Raw genomic sequence first — 19,296 nt, 5'->3', positions numbered from 1 at the left:
GAGAAAGAAGAAGAGCTGCTCGACTAAGTGGTATGTTCCGAGCTGTCAGCGGAGAGATGGCGTGGAATGACATTAATAGACGAATAGGTTTTTTTTGCTAGGGGCTTTACGTCGCACCGACACAGATAGGTCTTATGGCGACGATGGGATAGGAAAGGCCTAGGAGTTGGAAGGAAGCGGTCGTGGCCTTAATTAAGGTACAGCCCCAGCATTTGCCTGGTGTGAAAATGGGAAACCACGGAAAACCATTTTCAGGGCTGCCGATAGTGGGATTCGAACCTACTATCTCCCGGATGCAAGCTCACAGCCGCGCCCCTCTACACGCACGGCCAACTCGCCCGGTACGAATAGGTTTGAGTGGCGTTTATAAAAGTAAGAAAGATCACAATATGAAGATAAAGTTGGAATTCAAGAGGACAAACTGGGGCAAATATTCATTTATATGAAGGGGAGTTAGGGACTGGAATAACTTAGCAAGGGAGACGTTCAATAAATTTCCAATTTCTTTGAAATAATTTAGGTAAAGGCTAGGAAAGCAACAGATAGGGAATCTGCCACCTGGGCGACTGCCCTAAATGCAGATCAGTATTCATTCATTCATTCATTCATTCATTCATTCATTCATTCAAACTGTCTCATTGGGTATCTTTCTCGATAAACGCGGCATGCATGACGGCTATTTTCGTTTGCCAGTCCGTATACTAAGCGTACTTGTATATCCGTGAACTCTCCGTAAGTGAACGACATGATAACAAACGCGAAGTAAATAATACAAAGGCCTCAGAGCACAGACTGACAAGTCCGGTCAAACCGATCTCTATTCATACATGACATTTGCTTCGTCACTGCCCATGTTAAGTGGCTGTTCTTCATCGGGAGTGGATACGGTAGCAGCGTGTTCCTAAAGTCTTACTTCGTTTGATCTCTAGAACACGTATTTTCGTCTTGTCTGTTTCAGTGGCCGATTGTATGGTAGGTGTATCAACACTTAGAATATAGTGAAGTTCGTGAATAACACAAGGGAATTGTGATTACAAATAAGTTATTAACTGTGCCTGCAGATGACGTATGTAAACGAAATAAGATTTTAGTTTATCATGGTCTATCAACAATTTAGCTTTGTCAATTGACCATAGAATCTCCCTGATCTCAGTTGTCTTTTTTTTTTTTTGAGAGTATGTTAATGGCATTTTTCTCCAATTCTTATTTCATCCTGGGGCTTGATAGCTGAGTGGCGTAGTTATTGGTTTCTCACGTACGCGGCCGCAGTTCGAATCCCGTCATATGGGAATCAGAAAATGGAATAATGTCCTATGGGCATGGTCATGATATCAGCAGTCATATAAAACTGCAAGCCTGCTTGATTTCGACCACAGCCTCTGAAGGAGCGATTCCTTAATGTTCAACAGGGCAAGATATCACAGTCCCTCGGATTTACACTTTACATCTCGCTTTTAAGTCACTCATCTTGTCATAACTTTCCTTCATGCAAGGCAACAACGTATGTTTTCTTATATTGTGAAGAACATTTTGCTCTCGAAGAATTGGTTGATCTGTTTTTATGTTATTTACTTAAGCCAATGATTTAAGCATAATGATTACTTTTTATTGTTCGATCGTGGTTTAACCAATCTGAAATACCGTATATACCGTTTGTGTTGTGTAAGTGCAATATTATGCCTTTGCTGGCAGGACCTAGTGTTTACAGTGCACTATGTCTTCTGGTATAGGCTAGAGCAATTTTGTTACTTTCATAGATCTGTCTCTGTCTCATCCTTGGCTTTGACAATATGAAAGTGACTGAGGTATGAGCGATGCTAGTAATGCCAATCCTTATGCAGCCAGTTCCTGCTATGAATTGTGTGAAAATGTTGCTCATAAGGTCGGCTGGTGTATGCATTTCAGTGGGCTTGGCAGACTGATACGGAATAGCAACTCTGGCTCGGCGAGGAAAGCAACGGGAAACCACCTCGCTCCTCATTTCCCTAGTACGCCTCTTCAGTGATGCCTAGGCCATCTATGACAGCTGATGGCAGAGCTGTTGAGGATCCAACCAGCCTTCGGGCTGAGGACTAAACATACATACATACATACATACATACATACATACATACATACATACATACATACATACAAGTGCTATATTGTAGGTCGTAGCAGTGATATCAGTATTATGATATTAAAGGGAAATACAACGAGATTTTTTTTGCTTTACGTCGCACCGACACAGATAGGTCTTAGGCGACGATGGGATAGGAAAGGCCTAGGACTTGGAAGGAAGCGGCCGTGGCCTTAATTAAGGTACAGCCCCAGCATTTGCCTGGTGTGAAAATGGGAAATCACGGAAAACCATCTTCAGGGCTGTCGATAGTGGGATTCGAACCCACTAACTCCCGGATGCAAGCTCACAGCTGCGTGCCCATAACCGCACGGCCAACTCGCCCGGTTTCCTCTTTAATAAGGAGGAAAACTGTGAAATGTCAATTCTGTATCCATGCAATTACATACTAGCCATCTTGGAAAAATTTCAATCCACGTAATTCACAGGGAAATTGGAATTTTAATTATACACCTTGATGTGATTTAAGGTAGTTGAAGTTTTTTCGTATGAAATGGAATCTCTTGTAAAAGCCCTATCAGGGTATAACGCCGTTATAAGCTGAAAGCGAATACGAGATAAATTATTTATACTCATTTAATTTGTCTTGTGTTCCGAAACTGAATTACCATGTAAGCTATATTAACATATTCTTTTCAAAATAAAATACGAGGATTGGGGCAAAAGTCATGACAACTATTTTTTTTCCATGTAGATATGTAAACAGATCACAAGCGTATGTGTCGTGTGGAAGTTCTGCAGGCATAGTGTGTATGCAGAACAGATGGCTCTGTGATAGTTGGTAGTAGCGCACTGAGGGCTGTGAAATCAGTCAGTTGGTGAGTGTCGTGCGAGATAGAAGTAACCCGTGTTGAGCAGTGCGCTTACATCAAAATACCCGTTCTCCGAGGGAGAAATGCGATGGAATGTCACAGTGAATTACTGGAAGCCCTTGGGAATAATGCCCTACCATACCGTACAGTAGCACGGTGGGTAGGATAGTTTCAGCAAGGACGTGCGTCAACCAGTGATGAGCACGTTCTGGATGGCCTGTCAGTGTGCGGACCGACGTGGCACGTGCTGTCAACGAGCAGCTCCTGGATGAAGACAGACAATGGACGCTACCGGAGTTAGAGAGGGCAAATGGCATCAAGAATCTCACCGTCCACAGGATATTGCGTAATGAGATGCAACTGCACAAAATCGCATCGCGGTGGGTACCGCATGCACTGACGGAAGTTCAAAGGTGGGTGCGCTATGCAATATGCTCCGACCACCTCGCACGCTGGCAACAGGACGGCGATCGATTCTTGTCACGAATAATCGCCATCGATGAATTTTGGGCCAGGGGATACGAACCAGAACTGAAACGTCAGTCTGCGGAGTGGTGACATGCTGGATCACCAAGGAGGGAGAAGGTCCGTCAGAATCCTTCCCCAGTCAAATTGATGGTGACCGTCGCGTATGACGTCAGGGGTGTCATTTATTGCCACTTTGTTCCACATGGCAGAACAGTGACCGCACAGTACTACAGGGACTTCATGGTGCGATAGGTACGACGTGGCGTTCGGGAGAAACGTCCGGATCTTGTGGACAGTGCAATAATCCTGCACGACAATGCAAAACCACATAAAGCAGTGTGTGTAGGGCAGCTACTGCGACGATGGGGATGGGAAGAATTGGAGCACCCACCGTACTCTCCCGACATTTCGCCCTGTGACTTTGATCTCCTTCGAAAGATTAAGGAACCACTACGTGGTAGGCGGTTTGCAACACGAGAGGACATTGCTAATGCTGTGCCCCAACAGGTGACCCGATTCACACATGGTGCGGCAAATACTGAGGCAGATGGTATTCAGCGCTTCCCACATCGTTGGCAGCGTGTGGTGTCAGTAGCAGGGGACTACTTTGAGGGTCTTTAGGCCCAGGTTTGTCATGCCAACTTTATGTGTAAAGTGTTGTCATTCTTTTGCACCGGGAAGGCCATATTGCCCTGTATACTGCCGTAATAAATTAGTGTGTTCGATATTTCAGTGCTATTCATTGTCCACACATATAGTTAACACCTTGTCCTTTCGGCTGTATATGTCTCTTTTTCCAGCCGGACGGGTATATTCAAGAAAAAAAAAAGTTGCTATGACTTTTGCCCCAACCCTCGTACATATTTCAGAAGATTCCCTTAAAGAGAAGTATTTTTTAGTTATGTTCTACCACATATAGCTGTGACTTTTCCCACTACTATTGGGGAAAGCAGCGTCAGTTAGTTGTGTTTCGTGCTGGGTCTCTTTGAGATAACCTTATCATATTAGATTCTAAAGTTATCTCTAAACAGGTATCATCCTGCCTTACTGATAACACTGATATGATACCAAACGCGTGTTATATATTCCTTGACCCCTTAGTTTTGAAACGAAATCTATAACCTTTTGAAAATTAGCTTAGTTTAGCCCAGACTATATTCACTAATTAAGAAATAGATTTCCAAGTCCCTAGGACCGTTTTAATGGGCGCGCTGCCGTACCGTTTTTACAGACAGTCCGGCCAACATTTGTGCTAATTACATAATATTAATACATATTTGAGTCATTCGATGCTCCAAATTAAATTGTAAATACTGTAAAACTGTTTATTTAAATGATAAATCTTTATTATTGTCAGCATAATTGCATTAATTACAGCTTGACTGTCACGTAGCGTCGTGTGTGAGTGATGTCTGGATTAGTGCCGAAGTCACATACCCGTATGGCACTCCACAGCAACCGTGTAATAAGCCCCGGTGCTACATGATTATGAACGGGCTCTAGAACACGAGAAGTTCAAAACACTCCGTTATATCTCGTTCGTGATAACCCTAAAACAGTTCAGTTTTGCAGTTATTATTGTTATTATTGTTAATACCCCGAGGAGAATAAATTGAAATCACTCATTCCTGCAACCCGGCTGACGAAAATTTCTGGGGAGAACACTGCGAAGTAATTAAATTTAAAATTAAAATATCATATTTGCGCTTTATAAGGAGGTGGTTATGGGTTTCTTTTGAACTTGTTTCATAAAATGCATAGGTACGGAATACACTGTTTCTCATCGATACCGGTATATTCACGGTCAGGGATAAACAAAATACGAACCCGCACAATTGTGCGTACTCGGTCTGAAAGGGTTATGAACACACATTCCTGTAACAATTGGGGGAGAGTTGAATAGTCGACTAAGCAGGACCGATCATTCTCATAAAATAAAACGTAGACCGCAGAAACCAAACTATGGAAACTGTTCTTATATTCGTCATGGTAATTATTCGTTTGTAAATAGGGGAATTGATAGCAATTGATAGAACATTTTCTGTTTCTCAATAAGTTGCTTCAAGAAAAGACTCCGATATCGTGTAAATTCTGTATAAATTAGGAATATATCATTCTTTTTCTATAGCTCTTCCCACACCTGTGGGATCGCCGGTGCGAAATGTATCATACATGTGGATTTCGCCGTTTTACGGCCGGATGCCCTTCCTGATGCCAGCCCTACTTGGAGGGTTGTAATCACTATTGCGTACTTCTGTGTTGGTTGGTAGTGTAGTGTGTTGTCTGAATATTAAGAGGAGAATGTTGGGACAAAACAAACGCCCAGTCCCCGAGCTTAAAGAATTAATCAAACGAGATTCAAATGTTCGACCCGGCCTTGAATTGAACCCAGGACCCTCTGACTCGAAGGCCTCAACGCTGACCATTCAGCCAATGAATCGGACTCAGTATAAATTGATATGTTTGGTGTTATATTTACAATGTTCAGCTAGTGATGTCACTGTTCCCTTCGATTTACTGTAAGTTAAATCATAGTGTTACGGTACAGGGAATATTCAAGTTATCGTTGTAATTATTTATTTGTTTTTTGCTGGGATCTAACGTCGCGAAACGTCAGACGATTCCAGTGTCGAAGGTCGTTCCTTCATTCTGATGTTTCGCCAAGCTGAGTGGCTCAGTCGGTTGAGGCGTTAGTCTTCTGACCCCGACTTGTCATGTTCGATCCTGGCTCAGTCCGGTGGTATACGAAGGTGCTCAAATACGTCAGCCTCGTATCGGTACAGGGACGTAGCCAAGTGTGGGGGGGATTACTGCAGGTGAAAATGAAATGGCGTATGGCTTTTAGTGCCGGGAGTGTCCGAGGACATGTTCGGCTTGCCATATGCAGGTCTTTTGATTTGACTCCCGTGGGCGACCTGCGCGTCGTGAGGAGGTTGAAATGATGATGAAGACGACACATACACCCAGCCCCCGTGCCAGCGAAATTAACCAATGATGGTTAAAATTCCCGACCCTGTTGGGAATCGAACCTGGGACCCCTGTGACCAAAGGCCAGCACGATAACCATTTAGCCATGGAGCCGGACATTACTGCAGGTTAGAACTCCCCATGGAACTTTAATAAAATAAAGAGAAACTGACAATAAACAAATGAAAGTCGATTCAATGGGTTGACTCTAGAGAGCATTCACAGAGACATAATATTGTAAAACCAACGGATTTCTTGAATCTGTTTTCTAAGAAGTCTTGAATGTTGGATTTTAGATTGTAATCTGCACGGAATCCGCCTTTGTGGTGTAGTGGTTAGTGTGATATTCTGCTACCTCCGGAGGCCCCGGATTCGATTCCCGGCTCTGCCAATTTGGAAAGTGCTATGAGGGCTGGAACGGGGTCCACTCAGTCTCTGGCGGTCAACTGAGTAGAGGGTGGTTCGATTCCCACCTCAGCCATCCTGGAAGTGGTTTTCCGTGGTTTTCCACTTCTCCAAACAAATGCCAGGATGGTACCTAACTTAAAGCCACGGCCGCTTCCTTCCCTCTTCCTTGTCTATCCCTACTGATCTTATCCCCCCACAAGCTCCCTGTTCAACATAACAGGTGAGGCCGCCTGGGCGAGGTACTGGCCCCTTCCCAGTTGTATCCCCCGACCCAAAGTCTCATACTCTAGGTCACAGCCCTTGTGGTGGTAGAGGTGGGGTCCTTCGCTGAGACCGAGTTGTAAGAAAAAAGATAATCCGCTAAGTCTCAAGGCAGATGACTTATCTGACCGACAAAAATGTTAATGTTACTGGAAAGTGCCCGAGACAAATTAGTAAAACGAAAACAAAACAACTAACTTCCCATTTTGTGTGTTGCGTTATTTGTTCATACGACGACGATGGTAGAATTTTCTAGACATTAACATTTGTTTGCAAATATGAGGAGGTGCGTTAAGGGAAGGTCTAGAGATGATTTCACGATACTCTTCCTTCCTGTAACCGATACCTTAATTCTTCAAACGCTTGGGTCTCTTTTTCTTTCTAGGGTTGAGAAGATGTTTTTTTCTTTATCTTGTCCCCTTGCAACAACAATCACCACACTCCATATTAATTCCTTTGTCATTGCTCCAGACGTATGTGACATACATTGTCAGATGGGGGCGAAATACCTTGGTGCTAGATGACATTTTGCAAATTGACCTGGCGTTAGACTGGAATCAGGCAAAGTAGATTATACATGTTTGTTTAAATGATAGCATTGTCAATTTCTGTACGAAAAGTTTCCCTAACGTTAAAATAACCGTAGTTGAATAATATATTTCAGTACCGGGAAGGTTGTTTTACAAAAAAATAAACTGTTGTATGGCCTCTGGAAAGGCCTGGTGCAGTTCTTTCGAGTGAGTTAGGCGACCGGCGTATCTGTGAGGATGGGGCCCAGAGCCGCAAATACAAATTTAAAATTTATATATAATGGACCCATCAAAGAAATTGTATAAAAACCTATCAATAACACATACAATATACATTTAACTACAGCAGATTCTTTAATGCATTCTCCATCCATTTAAAGGATCTTACTATAACAGTAGAAGAAAATGAATTTATTAATAGATTTTATTATGGAAGTTAAGTATTTTGTAGGTAGTTCTTTATTAGTTTGTTTCGAAAATGATGGTTATGTTGAAACAATAGTGAGAGGGATAATTAGGTCTGAAATATGATATTTTGGTACCAATTCTCATTATTTCCTTAATAATAATAAAAAAGAAAATTGAAAACTCTCAGATACTAATGCGAAAAATGATACTTTTTAAGGATCATCTTCTCTGAATGACCTCTCAATAGATTAACCAAACAACTCTTTGACTTCTTCCGTAACCGCAAAACAAAACCCAACTGGTTTAGAGAAACTGAAAAAGTCCTAGTAGAATTAAAAATTACCAGAAGATTCACTATTCGATCGAACAGCTGAAGTTTTAATTAATTTCGTGTGGCTATATCTAGCCGAGTGCAGCCCTTGTAAGGCAGACCCTCCGATGAGGGTGGGCGGCATCTGCCATGTGTAGGTAACTGCGTGTTATTGTGGTGGAGGATAGTGTTATGTGTGGTGCGTGAGTTGCAGGAATGTTGGGGACAGCACAAACACCCAGCCCCCGGGCCATTGGAATTAACCAATGAAGGTTAAAATCCCCGACCCGGCCGGGAATCGAACCCAGGACCCTCTGAACCGAAGGCCAGTACGCTGACCATTCAGCCAACGAGTCGGACACAGCTGAAGTAATAACTAAAGATGAAAATATAAGGTTCCAAGACAAATCTACATTAAACGCCAAACCTATTATCTCGGAAGATGAGAGGAAACGAAGATCAGAAATAATTTAGAAATTCTGGGCACTAAGAAAAGAACAACGCGCTGAGAAATGGCTGATTCAACTTACCCTAAATAGTGTGAAACGAAAAATGAAAGATACTTGTGAGAGAGCGTGCCGCTCGTATTATGAGAAACAGCTCTCTTGTACTCAACATCCGTAATAAAAAAAATTTGCAGGCAGATGCATCCGTTTGACAATTATTATTATACATACGCACTGTAAAAAAAAAAAAAAAAAAAAAAAAAAACTTTTCGGCCTATTCTACAAACACATCATGATGTCACCTTTCCCGCGCAGAGTGGCATTTGGGGAAAGTTAGTTATTCATTTACTGTACTTTTCTGGGGAAGTCTGCGGGCCCATAAGGCCCTTGCATGCCTTAACTTTACGCCACTGATGGAACCCTACCGAGGATGATTTCTAATGCTTAAGGCAACATACCCACCCTGCCCCCGAGCCATTGGAATTAACTAATGAAGGTTAAAATTCCCGATCTTGCCTGGAATCGAATTCGGGCGGGAACCCTGGAACCAAAGGCTAACCCTTTAGCCATGGAGCCGCACGGTTGTTTTTATAAAGCTGCGACACCGTTATTCTATTGCGGGATAGTAAGACAGGGCATTCTTTTGGCTTAGAGATAGCCTTATCGGAACATGACTCCTCTTTATCACCCGCTACGTCACTACATCGTGAAGCATTTTTCCAAGGAGTGGAAGTTTGAGTAACGACCAGGTCGTATCATCTATTACGTATAAATAGAACGACTTTCTTAAGAATGAAAGTGAGCTCTTTGCTTTCGTCTCCTAAGTCTTCTGAAGAGCCCTATAGTCGTGTTATAAGGTATTGTGAAACAATATACAACCCGATATCTTGCCGACTGTTACAGTTAACTGCTTCCGAGCAGCTGTTAGAGATACCATCCGTCCAGCACATGCCGTGCATTTTAGAATTTTGTCTGTTTGTCCGGCAGACATTTACATTTCTTTTCTTAATTGTTCGGCATTAAATATTAATACACGTGGCATTGTGTGTTTGAGTTAAAAATTGAATTCCAGGAAGGACATTCCAGGAATCATAAATGGCCACGGAAAGTGTAGAGGTATGTGATAATTTACAATGGGCAAAAGTGTTTAGTCTGCAGTATGTTAAGATAGTTGGACATACGTATAATGTCCGGGTAGAACAGTTGACTGAAAGAAAAGTACTGACATTTAAAGATATTTACAAAAATATACAAAAGTTAAAATCCACAAAATCACCTGGAATTTATAAGATTCCAGGTGATATTTCTTTTTTCTTTCTTTCCTTCTTTCTTAATCCGTTTACCTTCCAGGGTTGGTTTTCCCCTCGGACTCAGCGAGGGATCCCACCTTTACCGCCTCAAGGGCAGTATCCTGGAGCGCGAGACTTTTGGGTCGGAGAGATACTACTGGGTAGGAGGACCAGTACCTCGCCCAGGTGGCCTCACCTACTATGCTAAACAGGGATTTTGTTGAGGGATGAGATCAGAAGGGATCAAGGAAGAGGGAAGGAAGTGGCCGTGGCATTAAGTTAGGTAACATCCCGGCATTTGCCTGGGGGAGAAGTGCGAAACCACATAAAACCACTTCGAGGATTGCTGAAGTGGGAATCGTATACGCCCCCCCCCCCCTCTCCCTTCTACTCAGTTAACCTCACGAAGCTGAGTGGACCCGTTCCAGCCTTCGTACCACTTTCAGATGTCGTGGCAGAGCCGAGAATCGAACCCGAGCCTCCAGGGATGCCAGCTAATCACATTAACCACTACACCATAGAGGCGGACTTCGGGTGATACACGAAAGGCAATGGTTTGACATATGGTATATCTGAAGTACTTATTTGATTACTGTTTACATTGCAGGAGCTATACCGTTATCAAATGAATGGAGAGTAGCTATAGTAGGCGCAGTGTACAAAGGAAAGTTTGATAAATATAAAGCGGATTTTATTACAGGCCAGTCACCTTGGCATGTGTTGCATGTAAAAGTCTAGGAAAGCATTTTCTGTATTAGACATGTTTGCGAAATTACTATCTGATGTGATAGAAGGTAGTTCTGGTTTTATTCCAGTGTAACTCCAGTGTACAGATCTGTGCACATGGTTATGAGGATATTTAGGGGTTGTAGTAAGGATGTAAAGGAGAGGGCATATACGTCTCTGGTAAGACCCCAACTAAAGTATGGTTCCAGTGTATGGGACCCTCACCAGGATTACTTGATTCAAGAACTGAAAAAAAAAAAAAAATCCAAAGAAAAGCAGCTCGATTTGTTCTGGGTGATTTCCGACAAAAGAGTAGCGTTACAAAAATGTTGCAAAGTTTGGGCTGGGAAGACTTGTGAGAAAGGAGACGAGCTGCTCGATTAAGTGGTATGTTCCGAGCTGTCAGTGGAGATGGCGTGGAATGACATCGGTAGACGAATATGTTTGAGTGATGTCTTTAAAAGTAGGAAATATCACAATATGAAGATAAAGTTGGAATTCAAGAGGACAAATTGGGGCAAATATTCGTTTATAGGAAGGGGAGTTAGGGATTGGAATAACTTACCAAGGGAGATGTTCAATAAATTTCCAATTTCTTTGCGATCATTTAAGAAAAGGTTAGGAAAACAACAGATAGGGAATCTACCACCTGGGCGACTGCCCTAAATGCAGATCAGTATTGACTGATTGAACTTGCAGAATTCCAGCAAGATATAGCAGATAGTTTAGATTCAGGAGGACAAATGGACTGTGTCGTTATTGACCTATTCAGTGCTTCTGACAGGGTAGGTCATGCGAGACTACTGACGAAAATAAGGGCTATTGGACTATACAAAAGAGTGATTGAAGAGTGGCTAAGTTTCTAAAAAATGGAACTCGGAGAATGAGAGTAGGCGGAGCATTATCTGATCCTGTAATGATTAAGAGCGCGTTCCGCAAGGCAGTTCTTATTGGACCGTTGTTTTCTTATAATCGTATATATATAAATGATATGTGATTATGAAGATAAAGTTGGAATTCTAAAGGACAAATTGGGGCAAATATTCGTTTATAGGAAGAGGAATTAGAAATTGGAATAATTTAGCCTACCTAGGGAGAAATTGGAAGAAGCGTGGCCCTTAGAAGTTGAAGATATCATCAGGAGGAAGGGACTGTGCAAACGTGAGAATGAAGACATAGGCCTACTTCTTCGTCTAGTGCCTTGTCCGTTCCGGATATTGTCTGTCATCATGGCGATTTCAGGCTTGGTCGTTGCGTTTGGGAAAGACATTCCTTACCATTCTTCCAGGTTCCTTAAATAGGAGATCCTCTCTCTCTCTTTCGAATATATTCCCTTGCGTGACGAGCTGGAATGTTCGGTAATTTCCTCCATTGTTCATGATATGCCCGAATTATTCTAGCTTCCTGTACTTGAAAGTATTGACTAGTTCATTTTCTTTATTTAATACGGTTATGTAACATGGCTTGGTATTCGAAGTAGCTGTCCGCTAAACCACATTTCAAAAGCTTTGATCTTCTTCTTGCATTTCTTCTTTGCACTTTTTGTTGAGAAACAATATATTTGTTCTTCTAAATAGGTTACTGTTGTTTATCGCTCTGTTGTTAACCGGATGTTCAGTATTTTGAGCCATATGCCTTGGGTATTTTAGCTTCCGAACAGATTTAATATCGACTTCGATATTTAGCCTACTCTACTCATGTTCCTACTTACTGTATAATACTGAATGCCGCTGCATATCGATTATTACAGCAGACAAGTGTGTGACGCCCTGAATGTAATCTCGCAGGGCATCGCGGGTCGCAGCTGCGATCTGTGGAAAATATGTGGACCTGCCCAGTTTTACGACCGGAAATGTTGTGTTTAAGTGTAAGAGAGGGCCTTCAGCCCTAACTTCGCCACGAATAAAGCCGACTTGCTTGCTTACTTACTTACTTGCTTACTTACTTACTTACTTACTTACTTACTTCCTGACGTGGAAGGATGTAGACTCTTATACTATTATTCGCTGCTGTGGTGGTTGGCAGTATGGTGTAAATCCTCTTCACGAATTAACCTGACAGCTAAAATTCTCAGTCCATCTTGGAATCGAATTCGGGAACCTCTGAATCGATTACCACTATGGTAACCATTCAGCCAGAGAGCCGGTCAAGAATAGATGTCCTACTAATTTAGTTGTTAGCCTAGATTCATTTTTGGTGAGACGGTGTTTACAATGCACTATTATTTTATTTATTTATTTATTTATTTATTTATTTATTTATTTATTTATTTATTTATTTATTTATGACACATGTCTGTAACAGAGTTGCACTCCAATTACAACAGACATTACAAAATATAGTACAATAATATATACTATGTCATCTGGTATGGATTAGAACAAATCTGTTACTCCGTCTGTCTCATTTATGACATTCGCCGCCAGTGTCAATCGCTCCCAGTCCATTAGCTGTTTACACCTACTCGTGACTCACTGTTCGGCTCCCTCTCCTGAGACAAAGACCGCTCGAACAACCACGGGAATTCCACAGGATTATTCTTTCACTACAAAAATTGCACTTACCTGCTAGCCACACTTCCTCTCATTTTCGCTCTGAGTGTCATAGTGTTCCGGTCATAATTATTTAGTGCATTCTTAGTTGTGCTTGATATGGAAGTTTCAACGAACATTATCGGGAAGCGCTAACCTAACCTAACCTGAACACATCTGATGGACGTGCAGAGTCAGTGCAACACTTTCCCAGTACGTGGCTGGCCTGCCGAACCCCTTCTGGGGGTGATAGTCACTCATTTTAAGCTGGGAGTGATTGGCACTAGTGGCGATTGACAGGACACCGTCTCAGTCTCATCCTTAGCTTTGACAACATGAACATTATTGAAATATGGTATGATCAATTCTAGTAATGCCACTCCTTATGCAGCCAGTTCCTGTTGTGAATGGCGTGAAGGTGTAGCTCTTAGGGTCGGTAGTAGGCCTAGTGTACGCATTTCACTGAGCTTGGCAGACTTATGAAGTGAAATGGCGCATGACTTTTAGTGCTGGGAGTGTCCGAAGAAAAGTTCGGCTCGCCAGGTGCAGGTCTTTTGATTTGCCTCCCGTAGGCAACCTGCGCTTCGTAATGAGGATTAAATGATGATGAAGACGACACATACACCCAGCCCCCGGACCAGCGAAATTAACCAATTATGGTTAAAATTCCCGACCTTGCCGGGAATCGAACCCGGGACCCCTGTGACCAAAGGCCAGCACGCTAACCATTTAGCCATGGAGCCGGACGGCAGACTGATAATTATGCATTAACACATTCTGGGTCGGCGAGGAAAGCAACGAGAAACTACCTCACTCCCCATTTCCTTAGTATTACTCTAGTAAAACGTAGGCTATGAAGCCGAATATGGAGCTGTTGGGGATACAATCAACCTTCGGGCTGGGTACTCAGCATACAACTTAATTGTAATAATAATAATAATAATAATAATAATAATAATAATAATACGTGTTAACGTATTTTCAATTTTTCTGGCTCGTTGGCTGAATGGTCGGCGTACTAGCCTTTGACTCAGAGGGCCCCGGTTCGATTACCGGCGGGATCGGGTATTTCAACTGTGTCTGGTTAATTCTTCTAGCTCGGGGACTTTGGTTTGTGGACATCTTAATACATATCTTCATTTACATAAATCGCAACGCACTACTAACCATCACAGGAACACGCAATCATCTTGGTATACTGTAGGTCTGGTCTCAGAAAAGACATCCGGCTGCAAAACTAGGCTAAATCTATACCAAATGCCGACCCCGGGAAGTTGAGAGAAGTCAAATAATAATAAGAGGAAGAAGAGTAAGTACGCTTCCTCATTTTATGTAGGAGTGGCAGAAATTTTCTCTAGCAGGGAGCTGTTTAACGTGGCAGTCAATCAACACACGTCTCTCGCATTTAAGAAAACTTCAATGAAAATAGACTGCGCCTAGATTCGACTCTTTAACGTTGCTATTTGCTTTACGTCGCACCGACACAGATAGGTCTTATGCCTTAACGTTGAGCACTAATTTCATTTAAGGTACCACTTAAGGAGCGAGTATACTAGTGGCGAAAAATTTGGATTAACGGTAGCCTACAGAGGGGAAGAGAGGGTGAAAACTACTTAAGTTTTATTTTCAAACTGCTTTACATATCATCGAAACAGATAGGTCTTATGGCGACGATGGGATAGGAAAGGTCTAGGAGAGGGAAGGAAGCGTCCGTGGCCGTAGTGAAGGTACAGCCTCCACTATTTGCCTGGTATCAAAATGGGAAAACGGAAAATCATCTCCAGGGCTGCCGACAGTGGGGTTCGTACCCACTATCTCCCGGATGCAAGCTTACAGCTCTGCTACCCTAACCGCACGTCCACCTGCTCGGTTCTTGTAACATCAGTAGAAATACTCGTTCCCTATTTGGCTGCTACGAAACCTATAAGGTTATAAGTGATCTTAATAATGTCGTGATGTCTGAAAGTGCTCGTAGTTTTACACTCTGTTATTGTCCTTCTTTTTCTACCGCTTTTCCCACACCTGTGGGGGTCGTGGGTGTGAACTGTGTCATACATAATGTGGATTTAGCCCTGTTTTACCGCCGGATGCCCTTCCTGATGCCAACCCTATATAGAGGGATGTACGAGTATCACTATTGCGTGTTTCTGTAGTGGTTGGTACTGCAGTGTGTAGTCTGAATCTGAAGAGGAAAGTGTTGGGACATACACAAACACCCAATCCCCGGGCCAGAAGAATTAATCAGAGGCGATTAAAATCCCCGACCCGGCCGGGAATCGAAACCGGGACCCTATGAACCGAAGAACTCAACGTTCACCATTCAGCCAATGAGTTGGACAGACTTACTCTCTAAAACTGAATTTCATTTCGTGAGATTCATAACTCGGATGTACAGCCTTGCAGGCTCGAACAGAAATCCCCAGCAGTTATGTTTCGTAGTATTAATTTACAAAGAACACATTGATTAAACATTGTATGAATTGTTAACGCTCAAAGTAGTTTGACTCAAACAGATAGTGGTGATTATTGTTTTGAAGTACAACTGGACAAACATCCTTAGGCACAGAAAGAACTTAGAATATAGCTTTCCGTCCGCTTGGCCTGGGATCGATTGTAGGCATCCTAACGAATTCTAAACCGTAGTGCACTCAATCAGAGTAGGCCATGCACTATTGATAAGGAAAATGGACTAGTAACTCTGTAATAATAATAATAATAATAATAATAATAATAATAATAATAATAATAATAATAATAATAATAATAATAATAATAATAATCTAGCAATTGGGAGAGGGTGGGTTCGAACTCCACTGTCAGACTTGAAGATGGTTTTTCATTTTTCCATTTTCACACCAGACAAATGCAAGCCTACGGTCGCTTCCTGCTTAGTCGTGGCTCTTTCCCATCTCACTGTCGCCGAAATCCGTAAAACCTGTAGGCCTGTATATTAGTACCTTAGTCTCAGTGCGACGTTAACCCACCAGCAAAAAAAAAAAAAAAAAAAAAAAAAAAAGTGTTTTAACATCCATTCCGCTGCTACAGATGTTGCGCCGACGAGCTTTTTTTAACACTTCGGAAGGAAACGACACCGATTTTGTCACTTTTAAATACCTTTAGGTATCAACCTGAATCGGTCCCGTTATTTGGGGAACAGAGGAGCAACCACTAACCAACTACGCTACTGAAAACTCTCCCTGCGATTTAGAAAAAAGTCAGGGTCCAATATCTCCTGAATTAACTTCAGATGTACACTAGTGCAGTGACATACAGATTTTATGAGACTCGCACTAAGTATATGATCACAAATAAATAAATAAATGAAATGGCGTATGGTTTTTAGTGCCGGGAGTGTCCGAGGACAAGTTGGGCTCGCCAAATGCAGATCTTTTGATTCGTCTCCCGTAGGCGACCTGCGTGTCGTGATGAGTGTGAAATGATGATGAAGACAACACATATACCCAGCCCCCGTGCCAGCGAAATTAACCAATTAAGGTTAAAATTCCTGACCCCGCCGGGAATCGAACCCGGACCCCTGTGACCAGAGGCCAGCACGCTAACCATTTAGCCATGGAGCAGGACATGACCACAAAGAACTGAAGCTTTCAAATTGAGTAACATCAAATATACTTCATAAAGATAAACATCATGTAAGATACGTGCATTGGAAGTAGCAGAACATTACCCAGAACTTTTGAGATAAATAATTTAATTTCGTCGTTTTGAAAATGGCTATTCTGACATTGTTTCTAGGCGTCCTAATTACCATCATTTTCTATAGTTTTGTTTTACTCTTCTAAGTTACCACAAACATCGTATACCTATGCAGTTCTTCGGGGCGGGCAAATTTCCTCAGAACAAAAGTGTCGAGTCTTATCTCTAACCTAAGCCCATAATTCTGTTGAAGCAAAACAGTTAGTTTGTCTTACCAGTTTCAGTACTTTGATGAAAATAGATGCTATTAATGCTGGATTGGCAGTCATCCTGTTGACTAATTTGTGAATTCACAGCACTTATTTCACAGCGTAACACACACAGACCCGATCTTCACGATGATACAAAACTCTATGTGAAATATAGATAACGTAGCTATTACGATAACATTAGGGCGTATACTTTTTGGTTCAAAAGCCTCTTTATCAGGTAATGGCGCAAGCGCACACGACATTCTCTTTCCATTACCTGCCTGCGTTATCGTATTTAATTCCATAGGATGGACCATGTGTCGTAACTCTGTGAATCAGCCAAGATTAACGCGCGAATTCCATGCGGCGACTCGTAACATTTTTACCTTAAGTAGTATGCTGCTAGTTCTATAGGTGACAGAATTAGAGGCGTGCTTTGATCAGTGCCTACTTTGAAACAAACAAACGAACAGACAAATAAACAAACAAACAAACACCATGGCACAACAGCCCCGGAGGGCCATGGCCTACCAAGCGACCGCTGCTTCGCCCTGAGGCCTGCAGATTACAAGATGTTGTGTGATCAGCACGTCGAATCCTCTTGGCCGTTATTCTTGGCTTTCTAGACCGGGACCGCTATCTCACCGTCAGATAGTTCCTCAGTTGTGATTACGTAGGTTGAGTGATCCTTGAACCAGCCGTCAGATCCAGGTAAGAATCCTTGATCTGACCAGAAATCGAACCCGGGGCCTCGAATGAGAGGCAGGTGCGCTATCCCTAGACGGCGAACCTACTTTCAACAAATGCTTAATTTGTTCAAATTTTCATTGCAGGAAGAAATGTTTAGAAATTGAAGATTTTTTCACAGAACATTCATTAACTGTTACGGTATGCGTTTCAACGTTCAGTCTGGAGCCTTTGTGAATGAACTAAGAACTTCACAATCCTCTATTTGCAGCTAGCTTTGTGGCATCCTTCAGTTCCATACCTCTATCATTAACTCGTTAAAAATTGAATCTAACCATCCTCGTCATAGTGTCCCTCTTCTCTTACCATCCATGGCTATTCGTCTCCCATGACCCCACCACCGAAGCTTCGTCCATTGAGTTTATTCCTAACTTAGCCTATCTCTTCATTTCGAGTACCCTTCTGCCATTGTTACGACCTGTTTGGACCAGCAATCACTCACTACTTTCGTGTCAGTTACGTCCAACTTATCCCGAACCTACAACGTTGGCGTAGCAGGGGGAGAGGTGATACTCCCACGTGGCGCGTCCCATATGGCGGATAGGGGCCCCTAAGCGGCTTGCCGGTGGATTTGAGCGAAATACAATAGCTCTCGCGGACGAAACACACGACCCTCTGTAGAAGAGGGGGCGACGCAGACGAAGAATACATCCACGGTATCCCCTGCATGTCGTAAGAGGCGACTAAAAGGGGTGATCAAGGAATGATTGACTTGGAACCATGAGACTACTTGTAATCAGTACTACCACGCGAGGAACACCATGGGTCGCCTTTACTTGCGAGTAATATCACTATGTTAGATACACAATAGGTTTGTGAGTAGTAGCAACAAAGGGTGAATCAGTCCCTATGGGTTTTACAGTACCCGCGATTAGTACCACTATACGCGGAACACCACGGGCTTACGTTGCCTGCGATTAGTACCACTGTGAGAAACACGATGGGTGTGGGCATTGCCTGTGAGTAGTACTCACCACGGGATAGTACGAGTCCCTGTGATTAGTACACCTGTGTGAGGAACACCATGGATTGCTTTGGCTATGAGTAGCGCCGTAATGTGAGAAACATCATAGCCTGCTTTACCTGTGCGTATTACATTACCTGTGAGTAGTACCACAATGTGTGGAACACCGTAAGTCTACGTTACTTGTGATTAGTACCACTACATGAGAAATGCCATGGTTCTTACTTTCCTAGCGATAAGTACCATTATCAGGGGCCGATGGCCTAGATGTTAGGCCCCTTTAAACAACAAGCATCATCGTCATCATCAGTTTCAACTTATGAACAGGATATCTTGAGTCCACTGAGCTTTTACTCTTAGAAAGCTGACAGCATAGATCGTCAAGAGTTTGAGCATTCATGTACC

At 42.6% G+C, this 19,296-nt stretch overlaps 1 protein-coding gene across 1 annotated transcript in view; it reads right to left on the bottom strand.

Annotated features, from left to right (window-relative positions):
• Ssk (Snakeskin) overlaps positions 1 to 17,358 on the bottom strand; it is a 53,877-nt gene extending 36,519 nt beyond the window's left edge. Inside the window, exon 1 of the mRNA XM_067151225.2 lies at positions 17,205 to 17,358. Coding sequence (XP_067007326.1) covers positions 17,205 to 17,258 — 54 coding nt within the window. The 5' untranslated portion in view covers positions 17,259 to 17,358. The remainder of the gene's footprint in view (positions 1 to 17,204) is intronic.
• Positions 17,359 to 19,296: the final 1,938 nt, after the last annotated feature.

Source organism: Anabrus simplex, chromosome 7 (genome assembly GCF_040414725.1).
Source record: "Anabrus simplex isolate iqAnaSimp1 chromosome 7, ASM4041472v1, whole genome shotgun sequence".
NCBI lineage: Eukaryota > Metazoa > Arthropoda > Insecta > Orthoptera > Tettigoniidae > Anabrus > Anabrus simplex.
Note: the sequence above shows the minus strand (reverse complement) of the source record. Positions and strands in the feature narration are given on the sequence as shown.